Below are 14,641 nucleotides of genomic sequence, written 5' to 3'. Positions count from 1 at the left end.
CCAGCTCGGGGGCCGGACGTGACGCAGGAGGAAGCGGAGAACAGAGCCGTTGCGGTGAAGAAGGTGGGAGGTGACAAAGCAGAACGGAACGGAATTCGCGTAGACGCGTGGACGGAAGTGCCCAGTTTCATTGCGCTGTCCTCAAGGGAGCGCCCTAACGGATGCTGATTACGCCGATCTTGCGACAACAGCTGGGCTATGGGCTAAACGATGCATGCCTCTTTCGTCCACCGCAATGTCCTATCTCACAGTACGGATCCTGTACGTCTCCTCACCGACGTGCTGACGATACTCTTCGTGCGTCCAGTAGCACAGGTCCTCCAAGCATGACTGGTTTGGCACCCACCACGTTTGGCCCCCATCGTCGTCGTCGATCCAGCGACCGCGGATGACCTCGCGGTCAACAATCTTGATGAACTTGCGCAGCTCCTTCGGGTTCAAGAACTCCTCGAGACCCACGATAGCCACCACGTTGCCGCCGAGGACCAGCTCTCCGTAGGCCGCTACAATTCCAGGATCCAATGCCGGCAGCGACTGGTAGGAAGGAGGAATGCGATTGTGGAAGATGATGTTGACGGGGCACAGACTACGGCTGGGAGAATCGACGTCGATGAGCGGGCCAAGGGAAGGTGAAGCACCGGTGGGGTCTGAGTAGCAGACGTAGTCGATGATTTGGAGTCTCTTCCTGTTGACGAGGTCTTTCCACTTCAGCACGCTCACAGGCGCGTTGCTCTGAAAGGAGAACATGTAGACGTCGACGAGCGCTGGCGGAAGCTCTACTTCCTCGGGGTCATTGTAGTAGTCGTAGGGGCCTCCAAGATCTGTCAAGTCGGGTGGGCTGCCGAACCACCTGACCACTCCATACTCTTTGAGAATGGACCGTATGAAGGGGTTCCTACCCAGCGCGAGTGGAGCATGAGACCTAAGGTCGAAACCAACAAAGTCGATGACCTCGACGGCATCCAACGCGTTGGCCTTGAAATGGGCGGCCAGCTTCCTTTGGCGTTGGAGGTCGTGGGCACCTGGTTCGTTGACGGGATGAGTGGGGTGTCGCCTCGGGCGTCGGTGTAGTGTGCGGCTTGTCTCAGTGAGCCAAGCTGGAGGGACGTTTGGTCGGGACAGGTCACGGGTGGAGACGTCGTAGACGTGGGGCGGCTTGCCTTGCGGGCAACTGATCACGAGGTGGAGCAGTCTTGCATCAGCGCGGGCTGTCCACTCGCTGCAAACGGCCCGGGCAACCACCTGATCTTCATAGTCAAGGTGATCCCAGATCAGATCGATAATGTGGGGGTAGTAGCTATGGTCGATGGTCGACATTGCGGAGTTGAGGAGTGGTGGAGGATACTTTGAGGCGTAAGTGGAGGTCCTTGACCCGTCGACTGGCTGGTGGAGATCGTTTCGCGACACCGGATGGGGCTGTCGGCGTGGAGCGAGCAAAGGAAGTGTTGATTCTGACAGAAGAAGTTGAGATGTTGTGACGTGTTGGTGAGCGACAGCGATAGAGAGCAAGTAGGTCGGTTGACGTGTGTTGCGTCAACCTCACGACTTCGCCTGCTCACGACAGTGTGCTACGTTTTGAAGCCGTCCATCGATGGCGCACGCCTTTTGCGCCACGGCGGCCGGTGCGCATGCACGGCGCCGTTCATGACATGCACGACTGGTGTGGACTTCCTCAACCGGCATGCATTGTGCCCCGCGCGTCTCTGGGACTGAGCCTAGTACCGCTGCTATGCATGCTACGACTTTCACGACGCTTGCATACACAGAAGTCTCGGCTACTTGACGGAATCGGCTACTTGACAGTGTTGATGAGGAACTGCTCAGGGCCGACCTTGGTTTTGTACTCTTCCATGGTCAAGAATGTCACCAGGTCCCAGTCCGTCTCACACATCTCCTCGCAGGCCTCTCGACCCATTTCCCCCGAGAAGAACTTCACGCGGTATTCAACGAAGCCGCGGAATACAGCCCGCTCGAAACTCCGCAAGGCCTCGGTCGTCTCGATGAAGCTGTCCAGGCCGACGAAGCACACATGAACTTCCGGCATCCTGTAGCATTGCAACAGGCCAACGAGGAACGCAGGGTTTGATGGTGATTTCGAGAGCTGGCTCATCTTGTGGTGAAAAACGAAAGTAAGGCAGTCCCGGTCCGAATACGCTGGCCCAGTTGGATCGAGAAGCACGTTCGACGAGGTGCTTGTGGTGGGATTGGCATGACAGTCAAAGTTGAATACCAGGTCAACGAAATCGAATGTGCTGTAATTGTTACCGGCGTTGAAGTCGAAGGTGATGCGGGAGCATGCGTAACCGTTGTACTGGAGAAAAAAGACATAGTCTGCAGCTGCATAGAGGTCCAAGTGACACTCAGGCAAGTGGCTGAAGTCGGTAAGCCACCTGACTCGAGCGTCATGGCAAAGCGCCTCTAGCGGCGCCGACTGCATGTCCAACATCGAGGGCGCAAACCCAACCACGTCGATTATCAGCGAGTCATCCAACCTGTTGCAAAATCGACAGATTCGTTGGCCTAGAGTCAGACGGGTTCTCCCTTCGCTGTCACTGTTGTCTCCTTCTAGGAACAGGCAGACGCATCCGTTTTGAACCTCCTCCGTGATTATGCTCGTGATGCTGGGGTTATCAAGTAATCGTGCCCGTATCTCGTAAGGGGGCGTGGAACACTCTTTCCTTGCAATTGTGAGACGATTTGAAATGCTTAGGTCGGCTCGAATCGACCAGCACTTGCAGACCTGGCGAAGGCGTTCAACCTCGCCGACGGACAGGTGTGTCCAGATTTGATCGATAATGTGCGGATAGAATCGATGGTCGATGACTGTCATGGCAGCGGCTTCAGGTGGTTGGCTGCGGTGGGTGGTGGTACAGATCTGAATTGTAGCGGGCCGAGCGTTGGATAAGGTAGGCCCCGCGCGTGGTGTGACTAGGGATACGTGTGACTAGGGATACGCTCGTGCACGACGGGCTCATGACGGTTACTAGACGGGGGTGAAGATAAGCGTGAAGACGTTTGCGTGGTGTGGAGTGTGGAAGACAAAAGGAGGTTGAGACTTGGCGGTCGTATCGTGGCAGAATGCAACGGAACCAACGGACATGACAAACGCCCTGCCGAAGCCCTCACACACCACAACCTCTGGCTTCACGTCTCATAGAAGGTATCGTACAGCATTCAAAGAATGTCAGCTTCCTGGCTTTACACAGTGCACAGCCGTTTTCCCAGATGCGGTGCAGCAACACCACGGCGTCAATGCACTCCATGATGCATACTGGCACAAATATCGGCTACTGTATGGAAGCGGTTACTTCACCGTGTGTACGATGAACCTCTCATGGCCCACCTCCTCTTCATACTCCTGCATGGTGAGGAAACACACCAGCTTCCAGTCCTCTCCGCACACGTCTTCATAATCCTCCGGGTCCCCAGACACGAGCTCGGCTCGATGGTTTACAAACCCGCGAAAGACGGACTGCTTGAACATCTCCATTGTCCGAGTTCCTCTAATGAAGTTTTCCAAGCCGACGAGATTGATAGAGGTTCCTGCGGCGGGATAACTTTGCAAGAGATCAACGATGAAGTCAGGGTTGGCTGGAGGAGGCTTCTCCTTCTCAGTCCTGTTGTCGTGGAAAATGAAGGTGAGACTTCCCCGGCTCTCGTCCTCCAGCCAAGCCGGGATATCTAGCTGCATCGACGCCATTCCCGACGCCGGACTGGCGGAGCACTCGAAGTTAACCACGACCTCCAAAGACTCGAAAGGGTCATAGAGGGCATCGTCGTTGAGGTCAAAGGTCATGACGCTGTGCTCAACGCCACCATGTTTGAGCCAAAAGATTTGGTCGAAGCCAAGATCAAGGTACCACGATGATTCATTTTCGTGTGTCAGGTCGGTATGCCACCTAAGCGTAGAGTGTCTTGGTATCAGGCTGAAAGGTGGTGATCCAAAGTCCACCGTCTCCGGAGTATAACCAACAATGTCAATGATCGGTTCCCAGAAAAGTCGACCACAAGGGAGGAAGATGGCATAGTCCCTCTCCTCTTCTTCGGCGCGGTCTTAACCGTTGAGGTCGGGGTCGATGCATTGACAGTCGCCTTGAAATAGATTGGTAATCGACTCCGTAGCACCTGGATGTTGAATACAGCGTACGCGGACATCGTACGTCGTATCCTTTCTCTCGATCACGAGGTGATTTGAGAGTTTGAGGTCCGCTCGAATCCTCCAATCCTTGCAGACGGTTCGAAGAGGCTGCAGGTCGTCGACAGACAGATAAGTCCAAATCTGGTCGATGATGTGTGGAAAAAACTGATGGTCGATGACAGTAGCCGGGGCCGCGGTGGCGCGGCGTGTTGCAGACCTGAGTTTCATCCCGGTGAAAAGTCTACACGGAAGATAGCTGGATGGTGGTAATTCGATGCTTGACTTGTGAAGCTGTAAGGATATGATCGAGCAGCGTCGATCGGTTGCACTGGTGTCGTGGAAGCGAAGTTGAAATCGGTTCACCAAAGTCAGCGGTGTTGACTCTACGCGCTGGCGGCGCGGGATCAATTGCGGCTACAGACCTGTCCAGCAGGAGAGGGGTTCTATGAACATGCATTGCATAGTTTCTTCTCTAATCCACAAAGTATGTAGGGCCATGCTCAGGACCTGCGCGGTCTCTTGTTGTACTTCACAGGTCTTCTCCCGGTCTCTCGTAGCTGTGCTTAACAAAACCTTAGACCTGAGGCAGGGTGCACTGTACAAGCCTACTTAACAGTGTCAATCAGGAACTGACGCCGTCCCACCTTCTTCTGATACTCTTCCATGGTGAGGTATTCGACGCGCTTCATGTCCGACCTGCACTCCTTCTTGTAGTAATCGCGAGGCTTGAGGTTCGCATCTCTCTTGGCTCGGCGATCGACGAAGTCCCTCGTGACCATACCCTTGAAGGCCTTGAGCTTGTTGGGGTCCGTAATCAAACGCTCCAGGCCGACGAACTGAACCGAAACCAACATCATATGGTGATAGTCCAGCAGACCGGCAATGAACGATGCATTGCGTGAGACCTTCACGGGCTGGTTTGCAGTGCGTTTGTCGAAGAAGATGAAGCGCAGCATGCCTCCCCAAGGAGAGTTCCTGCAGAACTCCACGCCGAAGGGCCTGTTAGCTGAGGTGGAAGTGGGATCGACATAACAATCGATGTTGAACACCAGCGTGCTGTCACCATCGTACATGTCGAAAGTGATCTCGTCCTTGTCCTCGTCGTCCAGGTCAATGTAGAACACTGCCGACGCGAAAGACTCAGGCAGTCCCACGAGATTGTAAGGGTCGCGACTGCGGTAAACGTCGATCTTCCACCGAAAGTTCAACGAGGCACACTCCAGCCAACCGAGCTCCTCCAGCATGGTCTCCATCGTGTATCCCTCGAGGTCGACAACACCAGTGCGGCTTGGAACACGCTTGCAAAACATGCAATTTTCAGAGTGTGCAGCGGCAGATTCCCCGCCGCTGTTCAAGCAGATTCGCGCGTCCTGGGTGATGTCAATCACTTCTCCAGGATGGTTCAGGCAGCGAATCCAGGCGTCGAAGTTTGAAGCATCTTTGCGTTTAATGACGATGTGCTGGGACAGAGCGAGGTCGGCTCGTGCATTCCAGGCCTTGCTAACCAGGCGCACAGCGCGGAGTGCGTCGCGTTGCAAGTGGAACCAAATCAGGTCAACGATGTGCGGGTAATACAGGTGATCGATGGGCATCGTGGGCACTGGGAACTGCGCAGCTGTGCCGAGATGAGCTTATGAGGTGAGCATGAGCTCCAAGGGGGTAGGTCGGTGAGTCGGGGTGGAAAGGTTGGCTTTACTGCGGAGATCGAAGGAGACGTACAACGACGGGGGAACGCGGCGCAGAGAGTGGGAGCGGGGTAGTGGCAGCAAAGTCTGGGCGAACTGTAGGAGTGTTGAGTGGTGAAAAAGGCGGGAGGATGAAGGAAGTGTGCTGGGCAGGCCGGAGGAATGTCTTCGATCTGTGTCACCTGTCAGAGAGGTCCAGAGGGATGGTGACGGCTGATTTGGCCGGAGGCAAATAGGTGTGTAGGGATCAATCATGACTCAAGGCGAGCCAGGTGAGTCAACCAGGTGGAGGGAGGGGCGCAGATGCGCCCAAGCTAGTGATATTGGCGGCACGAGACACCTCTTCTTTATGTATGTTAGTGCCTGACTCCAAGCATCACTGACGCCATGTGCAAAGTTGGCATATGCACTGCATGCACTCGTCTCGAAGTGACCGCGAAGGGTACTGCAATGGGTGGAGGGGAAGGTCGTCTTGCGTCTTGACGTTGAATGCCGATCCACCCCTCCCGTTTCACCCCCAGTCCATTGATAAGCGGTCACTCTCCCACGGACGCAGCGAGACTCACGTGGGTATGACTCCGCTTCGGCTTCGTCCAAAAATTGTGTTAGGCATCAACAACCGTCCCGATCGCACCCATGCCTCCATCACTCGCCACCATCTCAATCGCAGGCGCCCACCGTTCATGCAGACTTTGATCGCGCGCCGACGACGACGATAGTCACCTAAAGGCTACCGTTACCATCGACTATGGTCGCCTTCGACCACCGCTACTACCCGCACATCATCGACGAGATCCTCTCTTACCTCGATTTTGGAGGCTGCTTCGTGGCCAGAAACGTTTGCAAGTCATGGCGCCAACGAACCGCCCAGCTCCTCCACGCTAAGGGCCACCGACACCTGGCGCTTGTTTGCAAAAAGGACGGTCGTGTTGTGCTCGAAGCTCGTGACATCAACTACCCGCCTCCATCGCTGCTCGTGCATGTGCACCCGCGCTTCCCTGACCCGTGGGATGAGCCAGGCACACCAGAAGGTTGGTGGGAGCCGCCCGCGAACGATGCGGCCGTCGTGGATGTCATCGGAGGTCGTTATGCGCTTAAGGAGGGCTATTGGCTACCCCGGTTCGCACGCAATGCCCGTATATTGCGCTGGTACGGCCCCCCTCCATGCCCCATGGAGGATCTCAACTTGAAGCACACCCTGTTTTTCGTCCAACTGAAGCCCGGCAAGAAGGCGCCACGGATCTTGGTCGACACCATGCGCCATCCGACCGTCGTCACTGTCAGCGTGGAATGCCATGCGGACCCGACTGCCGCTTCCGACAGTGCCCACTTTGACATCAACAGCCGCTTGACTCAGCGTATCTTCGTGATCCTGAACAAACCCCCGTTGGCGATAGATGCCGGTGCAACCTCGACAGACTCAAATCTACTGAAAGCCCCAGCGTCTGGATCAAACATTGATTATATCTACGGTTTTATCAATCGCGCCGGCTCTGCGCAACTGGTTACCTACATCGTCGGCCTCGAGCTGTGGCTTCCGGAGGAATCCGCGCTTCAGGAGTTCATCGGCAGCATTGAGCAACAAGCACGCAAGTCGCGCGCCATTACTGCCGAACAGTTCAGCCAGCGGTGCAGGTTTCTGACGCACGCGGAGTACGAGGCTGAGGTTGGTAAAGAGACATACAAGCTTCAGACCAGGCGATAATTGTGGAATCTGCAACGAGATCCGACTGTGGTGCCCCGCGGCGCGGAGTAGTGCGGTAAGCCCTTGACGCCACCGCACAGTCTCGGCTCGTAGCCCAGTATCAGGTCCACTCAACATCGAACAGCTCGAACGATTACAACATCGCTATTCGTCATGGTCGCCATCCACCACAATAGCTTTCCGCACATCTTCGACTGCATATGGAGGGAACTGGACTTCCTTGACCTCCAAGTTGCACGCCTCGTGTGCAAAGATTGGGCACGCCGGGTGGACAAACTGCTATGGCACCTCTCTGTCGAGTATCAGTCAGACGGACGCCTTCAAGTTCGCACTCTAGATGCTTCGACATCCGTCTACTTTCACACGGTACCAATTTCGGCCGCTGAGCCAGGAAACGTGTGGATGGCAATGATGGCGAAGGTCCAGGTTCTGGACCTGGTTGGAGCTGAGAGATTCAGCCCCAAACAGGATCAAGTCTGGCTTCGCAAGTTTATCCAACGTATCCCTCTCGTTCGCTGGTACGGAACGCCGCCTCGGCCGATCGACGCTCTGAACATGGATACGCTTCTGTTCTTCCACGATCTCACTGGACCGTCTGCTCCCTCCGTGACCCTTCGCTATACGCAGTTCCAACCGCAGACTGTGATCTCGACCGTCCGGTGCACCGTCGACCCCCTTCGATTGACGCTGTCCGACCATGACAACGCCGTCAGCTTCTACGGCTGGGATGGTTGCACTGACGAGGTCACTCTCATACTCCAAGACGCGCGACCAGAGCCTCGCCAACCTCCACCGTCCGGGGCCGCCGCTGAGATCGACGTGGTCATGACCTACCTCAACATCGTTCGAGTGGAAAGCGCCTACATCAACATAGTCGGGCTCGAGGCGTTTCTTCCGGATACCGAGTGGCCTGCATTCCGTGAAAGAGTCGCGCGGCAATTTAGGACGGATGCGGAGGATTCCGGGGAGCCGTGGTCTGATGAAGACGAAGAGTTTACGACGTACTGGAAATTCCTGACGCACGATGAGTACAAGGAGCAGGTCGGCGATGTGCGCTATAAGCTCTACACGGTGCGATAGCAAGCCTCCGCCGATCAGCGCATGTCCTTGACCTTGGATCTTGCGGACCTTATCGTCAACATTGACTGCTATGCCAACCCGGTCGACTCTGAGTCCGACATGTTTGCCTCAGGCAACGACTCCTGGGATCCCAACACTGACCATCTCACTGTGGTCCTGCACGACAAGATTGCCAAGCCACCGAAGTTTGGGAGTACACCATCGCCTTTGTCCAGGGCTTCATGGAGAACGCCCTGACGGAGATCAAGCGCGTCGACGTTGTCGGGCTGGAGCTCTTCTTCCGCAGCCCTCTCCACATCAAGTACTTCCGCAACGCAGCCATCAAGGGTGTTCTGGAGGAGCATTGCCGCCGCATCCTTAAGAGGAGGGACCGCCGTTGGAAGTTCTGGACGCACGAGGACTACACGAAGCTGCTCGGGGAGGAGCAATATAGGCTGTGCACCTCCAAGTAGTCCTCGTGACCCGTCATGTACCTATCTGTACCTACGAGCATGCAAGTGATGTCTCTCTGTGATCACTGAACATGTGCACATACCATACATGTCAAGTTGCCAGTGCTCCCAAGCGTCTGAGACTTGATCGTGAGAGGGGGCCAGTCAGCCCAGCGCGCGCGCTGAGTGCTTTTTTGGTTCCGACCGTGTCTCAGTTGACCGGGTGCTATGGTCCTTGGGTCGAGGTGGCCAAACCTTCACAATGTCCCAAACACACTCAGTCGCTTACCCGTTCGTCCCTTCGCTAGTCCAAACTCGGAGGACCAAATGCCGTTGCCGCTCCCAGCACTTGTAGACGGTCAGGCGTCGTCACCGCCAGCACAAGGCGTTACGATTGACCACCGGTTCTTCCCTCATATCATTGACACAATAGTATCGTACATGCCCTACCTCAGCCTCGTCGTGGCTGCAATGGTCTGCAAGTCCTGGAACGAAGACGCAAAAAGACGACTCTTTCGACTTGGTCACGTCACTGTCATGGAAAGCAACAATGGCGCGTACGACATCGAGATCAGGAGCCGCAATACAGCATGGCCAGGCTACTCTTCACTTCTCGCTGCTGTCAGGGAGAACCATGTGTCCCGTTTCGGAAACGACATCAGAATCATCGATCTTGTTCCCAACCCTGCGCGCCACCCGTTCGACCCCGTCCGTCACCCCGATGCGCTTGAGAAGCTCCAATGTTACCAGTCGAGAATCCACATTCCTGCAGGCGTCAAAGCTTCCCACTTCCATCACCTCTTTGCAGGGCAGACTATCTGTTTCCTCGACTACTCAGAGAACTACCGTCTTTCAGTCGCAGATCGCATTTGCGGAGGATCATCTGTCACTGTAACTCTCGACTGTTACTCTGACCCGACCACTCCTATGGCGCCTCTTCATGAGGAACCCTGGTATCTGATCTTCTGCACAGCTACAGAGCATCTGGAGGATTTCACTGTTATCCTCAACAACCGGGTCGGCAACACCGCCCCGCCACCGGTTAACACTTCCCCGCGAGTCGTGACGGACCATCTGGAAGGCATTGAGGATTGGTATTTGGAGAGGGGCGATCCCACACTTGGAGCTGTCTACGATGTGCTTCGCCTAACCTTACGTGTCCCTGATATCGTACAGATCCGTGTCGTCGGTGTTGAGCAGTTTAGGAGTGACGAAGAACTCACCAAATACTCCGTAGCGGTCCAGGATGAGCTCGACCACGAGGCGGATATCCATCGAGATTCTCCGCAGCATGGTAAGCTCCAGGCTACCACCTCAAATTCTACACTCATGAGGAGTATTGCGCACTAGTGGGGGAGAGACAATACAAGCTCGAGACTGTTCGTTAGGTCTTCGCTTAGAACGATCACGCATGTGCCTGTTCGCCCTGATCAGTTCCCTGAATCGGTCAATTCCTTCCCACCTTAGTAGAGGTAATGCGGTATGGGGCGCGGTAGGGCCGGGTCCCGTTATGCACCAAGTTTAGGTCCCGGGGGCCCTTAGCCAGTTTTCACCCACCCACCCTCCAACCTCCACTTTGTCCGTCCATCCACTTTCACTCTCCTCACCAACAACACTCATTCATTTGCCACCCAGCCGCATTTTTTGCCACCCACCCTCCATGCAGCCACAGTCTTCTTCAGCTCTGGTAACCTCTGGTGAAGAGCCATATGGACCAACCCCAAGGACCAAGCAGGTGCATGCAGATGCACCTGTGGGCTGGAAGGCAAAAAAGGCTGCAAGGTGGAGGAGGGGCAAAAACAAGGCTCGTCACCAGCAATCACACTTCTCGCTTCCACCCAACTATTCTGTGAGTCTCTCTACGCTCCCTGCGCTTCCCCTTGCTGACAGACAGCCTACACATAACTTCCATGTCACTGTCAAGGACATCCTAGACTTCAACAACGTCTACATGTTCCCCTTCCCAGACAATCAGCACTTTCTCCTCTCGCTCCCTGAGCATCAACTTCAAGACGCAGACGTCCCCAAGCATCCAGTGTGGCGCTTCATCAACACAATTGATACTGGCGCGATCGACATGCTTGTTTATGCGGTTCAACAGATACAGCAGGTGAGCTCTCTTCGTCCCCTTGCCCCTCTGCGGTGTGACTGACATCACAGGCTCCTGGAATCACTGCTGCGGTCTCTGAGACGCACGGTGTTCACCAGTTCTGGCTCGGCGTTTGGTCCAAATACAGCAAAATCGCATTTTTGAGCTCCCACTCGCGCCCGCAGCACCCTCAAGCTCAGCAAGCAGTGGACTTCCTTCGCTTCGTCTTCGACTCATGCACGCGGAAGCTCATGAAGCACCTCAATGCGGTCGACCCTGACACAGTCAAGATCATGAAGCAAGCGCATCGAGCGAACTGGGACCTACTTGCCGAACTCCACCTTCGTCACTCCAGTGGTCTACTCCAGCAGACACAGTATGACCAGTTTCGTCTCACTGCGGTGGCCATGGAGGAGCGCTCCTCAACTTCGACTTTGCCCCCTCAACCCTCTCCCTCATTCACCAACCAACCCCACACCGCATCCAAGAAGCCCACCAAACGTCGCAAGCGCAACCAGGCCGCGTCCACTCTCACCACCAATGACCCCAATGTCTTCGGCCATCAGCATGTGCGCTTCGGCAGTGCAGGCACCATGCTTGCGGTCTCCCTCGGCGAAGTGCCAGTCTGGCATCGCGACCTCGGCGACTCCATGCGCGTGCCCTCCATTGTCTTCACCACCAAGAAGGCTATCCTCTCAATCATCATTGAATGCGGCACGAAGAAGACCCTCGTCACTGTCAAGATTAACCCTGGTGATGTGGTGGGTTTCACAGCGCAGCGCTACCTCCACAAACTCGTGCGCGATCCCAGTGACAAGTCTGATGGTGAGTTTATGGTGTTCACAGCTTGGACAGAGGAGTACACTGAGGAGCTTGCGACCGAAGAGGGTGCACTGGACCGCATCCTGGACAAGATTGAGAAGGAGGCAGTGGATGGCTTCATAGTATAACAATGTACAGATGACTGGGCTTGACTCAACTCGACCCAGACCAAGACTCGATCGAATCCAACTTGGCTCGGTCGCAGGCCTCCCTCGCCTCCGCTCGCTACCGCTCGCTCCCGGCTCGGTCGGAGTCGCGCTCAGGCGGATTTTCCTTTAAGTCGAACTGTAGCCGACGCGGCTAAAGCCGCGGGGCTGCGCCGACTGGCCTTCGGCCAGGGGCGCCAGGGGCGCCAGTTCGACTTATCAGAAAATCCGCCCTCGCGCTCCTTTGAATCTCTCCCTCTTTCTCTTCTTCTCTCCCTTCTCCTCTCTCTCTCTCCCCTCTCTTGCGGGTGCCGAGGCACAAAGTGCTGACACAATATCACAGTGAACAGCCCTTACGACCATGTTCTCAGTGACACCTACCAAGCTGAACAGATGTCCCCTTGCTCCTCGTCTACTGTGCACTGTACGAAGCTCTGCAATGCCTGTCTAGCAATCCCTGATGAAACACGGCAATATGAGATACGACGTTCACTTCCCTATGACATAGCAGATCACCAGCTGTCCACGACAGGCACATGGACTTGAGACTTGCAAAGCTGGTCTATAGTCGCCTGGCTCTTGCTCGTTTACTCAACTCTTTACTGAACTTGTCTAACGTCATATGGCCTCTCTCGTCTTCCACAGCCTTGACAGCTGCCCACGGTCCATCAGCAGCAAATACGGGGTTGTCCGACACGTAGGTGATGATGACGCGTCTGCGCTTGTGCCACGTCTTTGCCGACTCGTCTTCCAGCCATTTCCTGCCATATCTCTCATCCATCTCCTGCACTGGGAGTCGAGTTGCGGTCCCCTCTGTCCACTCTCTCCAAAGTTGGGGAACAGTCGTCACACTCCTATCCATGGAACGATAGGGATACTCATGTGGGGGAGGGTCTCTCTGCTTTCTCTTCGGTGGCTGCACAACTGTTGCAGTCATGGCAGTCCCAACAGACACACTAGGGTGACTGTTTGCAGGTGTCAGAGACGTAGTCACTTCCTGACTTTCGGACTGAGCAGCCAACTGTAGCTCCTCCGATGGACCTGCAACCTGAGCAGGTCTCAACACAAAGCCTGATCGCAACATGTCATATACAGTGTCGACTTTGTCGAGACGATCATTGACATGTTCAACCTTGCGCTCGACAGGCTCCAGCAGCTTGTCAAGTTTGTGTAGCACTGAGCTCTCCAATTTAGCGTGTGATGATTGAACATCTTGCTGTACCTGGTGAAGAGCTTCTGCCAACTGCGGTACTACATGGTCGATGGAGCGAAAAGAGGCTCGCTCTGCAATACTGTGCTCAGTTGCGGCCTTCAGACGTGTGGCCCAGGTCTGCCAGCACGTCGTATGAAACAGTGGATCGCTCCATACACCCAGGTGAGGCCAGGCTTCCATCAGGAACACGCTGTCCTGGAGGAACACTGTGCGTAGATAGTCCATGACCTTGAGAAACTCAGTGGCTGAGTAGGTCTGCTGCACACCGTGGAGATTGTGGGAGTCACTGTGCTTCTGCTTCCACATATCGAGCCCTGGGAACACAAGTTGCACCAACTCTGGTGGAGGCTGAACAGCATCTCGGTGGATGTGGAAGGACCTTCGAGACTCAGGCTCAAAGCCAGCCAGAATGCGCACGGCCCCCATGGCTGGCTGTCAGTCAAAAAGCTTCATGACGCTGGGACACCCACGGAAGGACTTGATGTAGACATTGGACATGATGTCTTTGTTCCAATGCCCATGACGTCGAATGGCATCGTCCAGGTGTGAACCATACTGGGAGACAGTTGAGGCAGCTGCTTGTCGTCCAAAATGTGTAACCTTTTTAGTCTTGACCTTTGCTTTCTGCAGGGCAGCCTTGAAGACACGCTTCTGAGTTTCATAACCCAGGGCTCGACAACCAGGTTGCTGGTCACTTCGGGAAAGTAGTAAGCCGAATCGACATTGAGTCACCCGATTCGGTTACTTTACAACCGTTATCGACTCACCCCCTGTCTATATCCGATTCCGAACCCGAGTTTGATTCCGAGCATGTCCATTATTCCCTCAGCACCATAACCGAAAAACCTACGTCCGACAAGCCTATATCCCCGACGCCTACTGTTCATATCTCCCGTCCGAAACCGTCGGTCACTGCCACCCGGACCACTGGCCGTGAACTTGTCGAGAAGCAACTCAAGCCTCGAACGTTCCTAGTTACGCTGGACGTAACTGTGTTCGCTCCTCCCATCAAACCAGACGGTCAACTGGATCATGATGGACCCCACGAAGTCATCGAAGCCGTTGCCCTGATCGATTCCGGATGTACCGACAATCTCATCAGCCGGCGACTCGTCGACTCTCGCAGCATCCCCATCCGACCTATGGGTCAGCCCAAGTATCCCAAGCTAGCCGATGGAACTCGTTCTTCCACGCCTATCAATGAGGAGACAGCTGCCCTACGTGTCAGGATCGGCGATCATGAAGAGCCTCTGGCCTTCAACGTAGCCCCGCTACCGGACTACGACATTTTCCTTGGAGCCCCCTGGTTATCGTTACATAACCCGACCATCA

At 55.2% G+C, this 14,641-nt stretch overlaps 9 protein-coding genes across 9 annotated transcripts; 4 read left to right on the top strand and 5 right to left on the bottom strand.

Moving 5' to 3' along the window:
- Positions 1 to 240: 240 nt before the first annotated feature.
- A1Q1_01133 (uncharacterized protein) lies at positions 241 to 1,317 on the bottom strand (the record flags this gene model as incomplete). The annotated part of the gene is made up of 1 exon (XM_014325408.1): positions 241 to 1,317. One exon carries the CDS (start codon positions 1,315 to 1,317, stop codon positions 241 to 243), a length of 1,077 nt encoding a protein of 358 aa, XP_014180883.1.
- A 475-nt stretch (positions 1,318 to 1,792) lies between these two features.
- On the bottom strand, positions 1,793 to 2,830 carry A1Q1_01132 (uncharacterized protein; the record flags this gene model as incomplete). The annotated part of the gene is made up of 1 exon (XM_014325407.1): positions 1,793 to 2,830. The coding sequence occupies one exon, from the start codon at positions 2,828 to 2,830 to the stop codon at positions 1,793 to 1,795; it is 1,038 nt and encodes a 345-aa protein (XP_014180882.1).
- Positions 2,831 to 3,304: 474 nt separating this feature from the next.
- Positions 3,305 to 4,366, bottom strand: A1Q1_01131 (uncharacterized protein; the record flags this gene model as incomplete). The annotated part of the gene is made up of 3 exons (XM_014325406.1): positions 3,305 to 3,899; positions 3,974 to 4,092; positions 4,148 to 4,366. 3 exons carry the CDS (start codon positions 4,364 to 4,366, stop codon positions 3,305 to 3,307), a joined length of 933 nt encoding a protein of 310 aa, XP_014180881.1.
- A 377-nt stretch (positions 4,367 to 4,743) lies between these two features.
- Positions 4,744 to 5,730, bottom strand: A1Q1_01130 (uncharacterized protein; the record flags this gene model as incomplete). Its single annotated transcript, XM_014325405.1, has 1 exon — positions 4,744 to 5,730. The coding sequence occupies one exon, from the start codon at positions 5,728 to 5,730 to the stop codon at positions 4,744 to 4,746; it is 987 nt and encodes a 328-aa protein (XP_014180880.1).
- Positions 5,731 to 6,571: 841 nt separating this feature from the next.
- Positions 6,572 to 7,528, top strand: A1Q1_01129 (uncharacterized protein; the record flags this gene model as incomplete). The annotated part of the gene is made up of 1 exon (XM_014325404.1): positions 6,572 to 7,528. One exon carries the CDS (start codon positions 6,572 to 6,574, stop codon positions 7,526 to 7,528), a length of 957 nt encoding a protein of 318 aa, XP_014180879.1.
- A 153-nt stretch (positions 7,529 to 7,681) lies between these two features.
- A1Q1_01128 (uncharacterized protein) lies at positions 7,682 to 8,845 on the top strand (the record flags this gene model as incomplete). Its single annotated transcript, XM_014325403.1, has 2 exons — positions 7,682 to 8,569; positions 8,609 to 8,845. The coding sequence occupies 2 exons, from the start codon at positions 7,682 to 7,684 to the stop codon at positions 8,843 to 8,845; spliced, it is 1,125 nt and encodes a 374-aa protein (XP_014180878.1).
- A 521-nt stretch (positions 8,846 to 9,366) lies between these two features.
- A1Q1_01127 (uncharacterized protein) lies at positions 9,367 to 10,389 on the top strand (the record flags this gene model as incomplete). The annotated part of the gene is made up of 1 exon (XM_014325402.1): positions 9,367 to 10,389. The coding sequence occupies one exon, from the start codon at positions 9,367 to 9,369 to the stop codon at positions 10,387 to 10,389; it is 1,023 nt and encodes a 340-aa protein (XP_014180877.1).
- Positions 10,390 to 10,699: 310 nt separating this feature from the next.
- Positions 10,700 to 12,078, top strand: A1Q1_01126 (uncharacterized protein; the record flags this gene model as incomplete). Its single annotated transcript, XM_014325401.1, has 2 exons — positions 10,700 to 11,149; positions 11,200 to 12,078. 2 exons carry the CDS (start codon positions 10,700 to 10,702, stop codon positions 12,076 to 12,078), a joined length of 1,329 nt encoding a protein of 442 aa, XP_014180876.1.
- Positions 12,079 to 12,658: 580 nt separating this feature from the next.
- A1Q1_01125 (short-chain dehydrogenase, putative) lies at positions 12,659 to 14,127 on the bottom strand (the record flags this gene model as incomplete). Its single annotated transcript, XM_014325400.1, has 3 exons — positions 12,659 to 13,737; positions 13,780 to 13,960; positions 14,077 to 14,127. The coding sequence occupies 3 exons, from the start codon at positions 14,125 to 14,127 to the stop codon at positions 12,659 to 12,661; spliced, it is 1,311 nt and encodes a 436-aa protein (XP_014180875.1).
- Positions 14,128 to 14,641: the final 514 nt, after the last annotated feature.

The sequence above is a fragment of the Trichosporon asahii genome (genome assembly GCF_000293215.1).
Source record: "Trichosporon asahii var. asahii CBS 2479 unplaced genomic scaffold scaffold00048, whole genome shotgun sequence".
NCBI lineage: Eukaryota > Fungi > Basidiomycota > Tremellomycetes > Trichosporonales > Trichosporonaceae > Trichosporon > Trichosporon asahii.
Note: the sequence above shows the minus strand (reverse complement) of the source record. Positions and strands in the feature narration are given on the sequence as shown.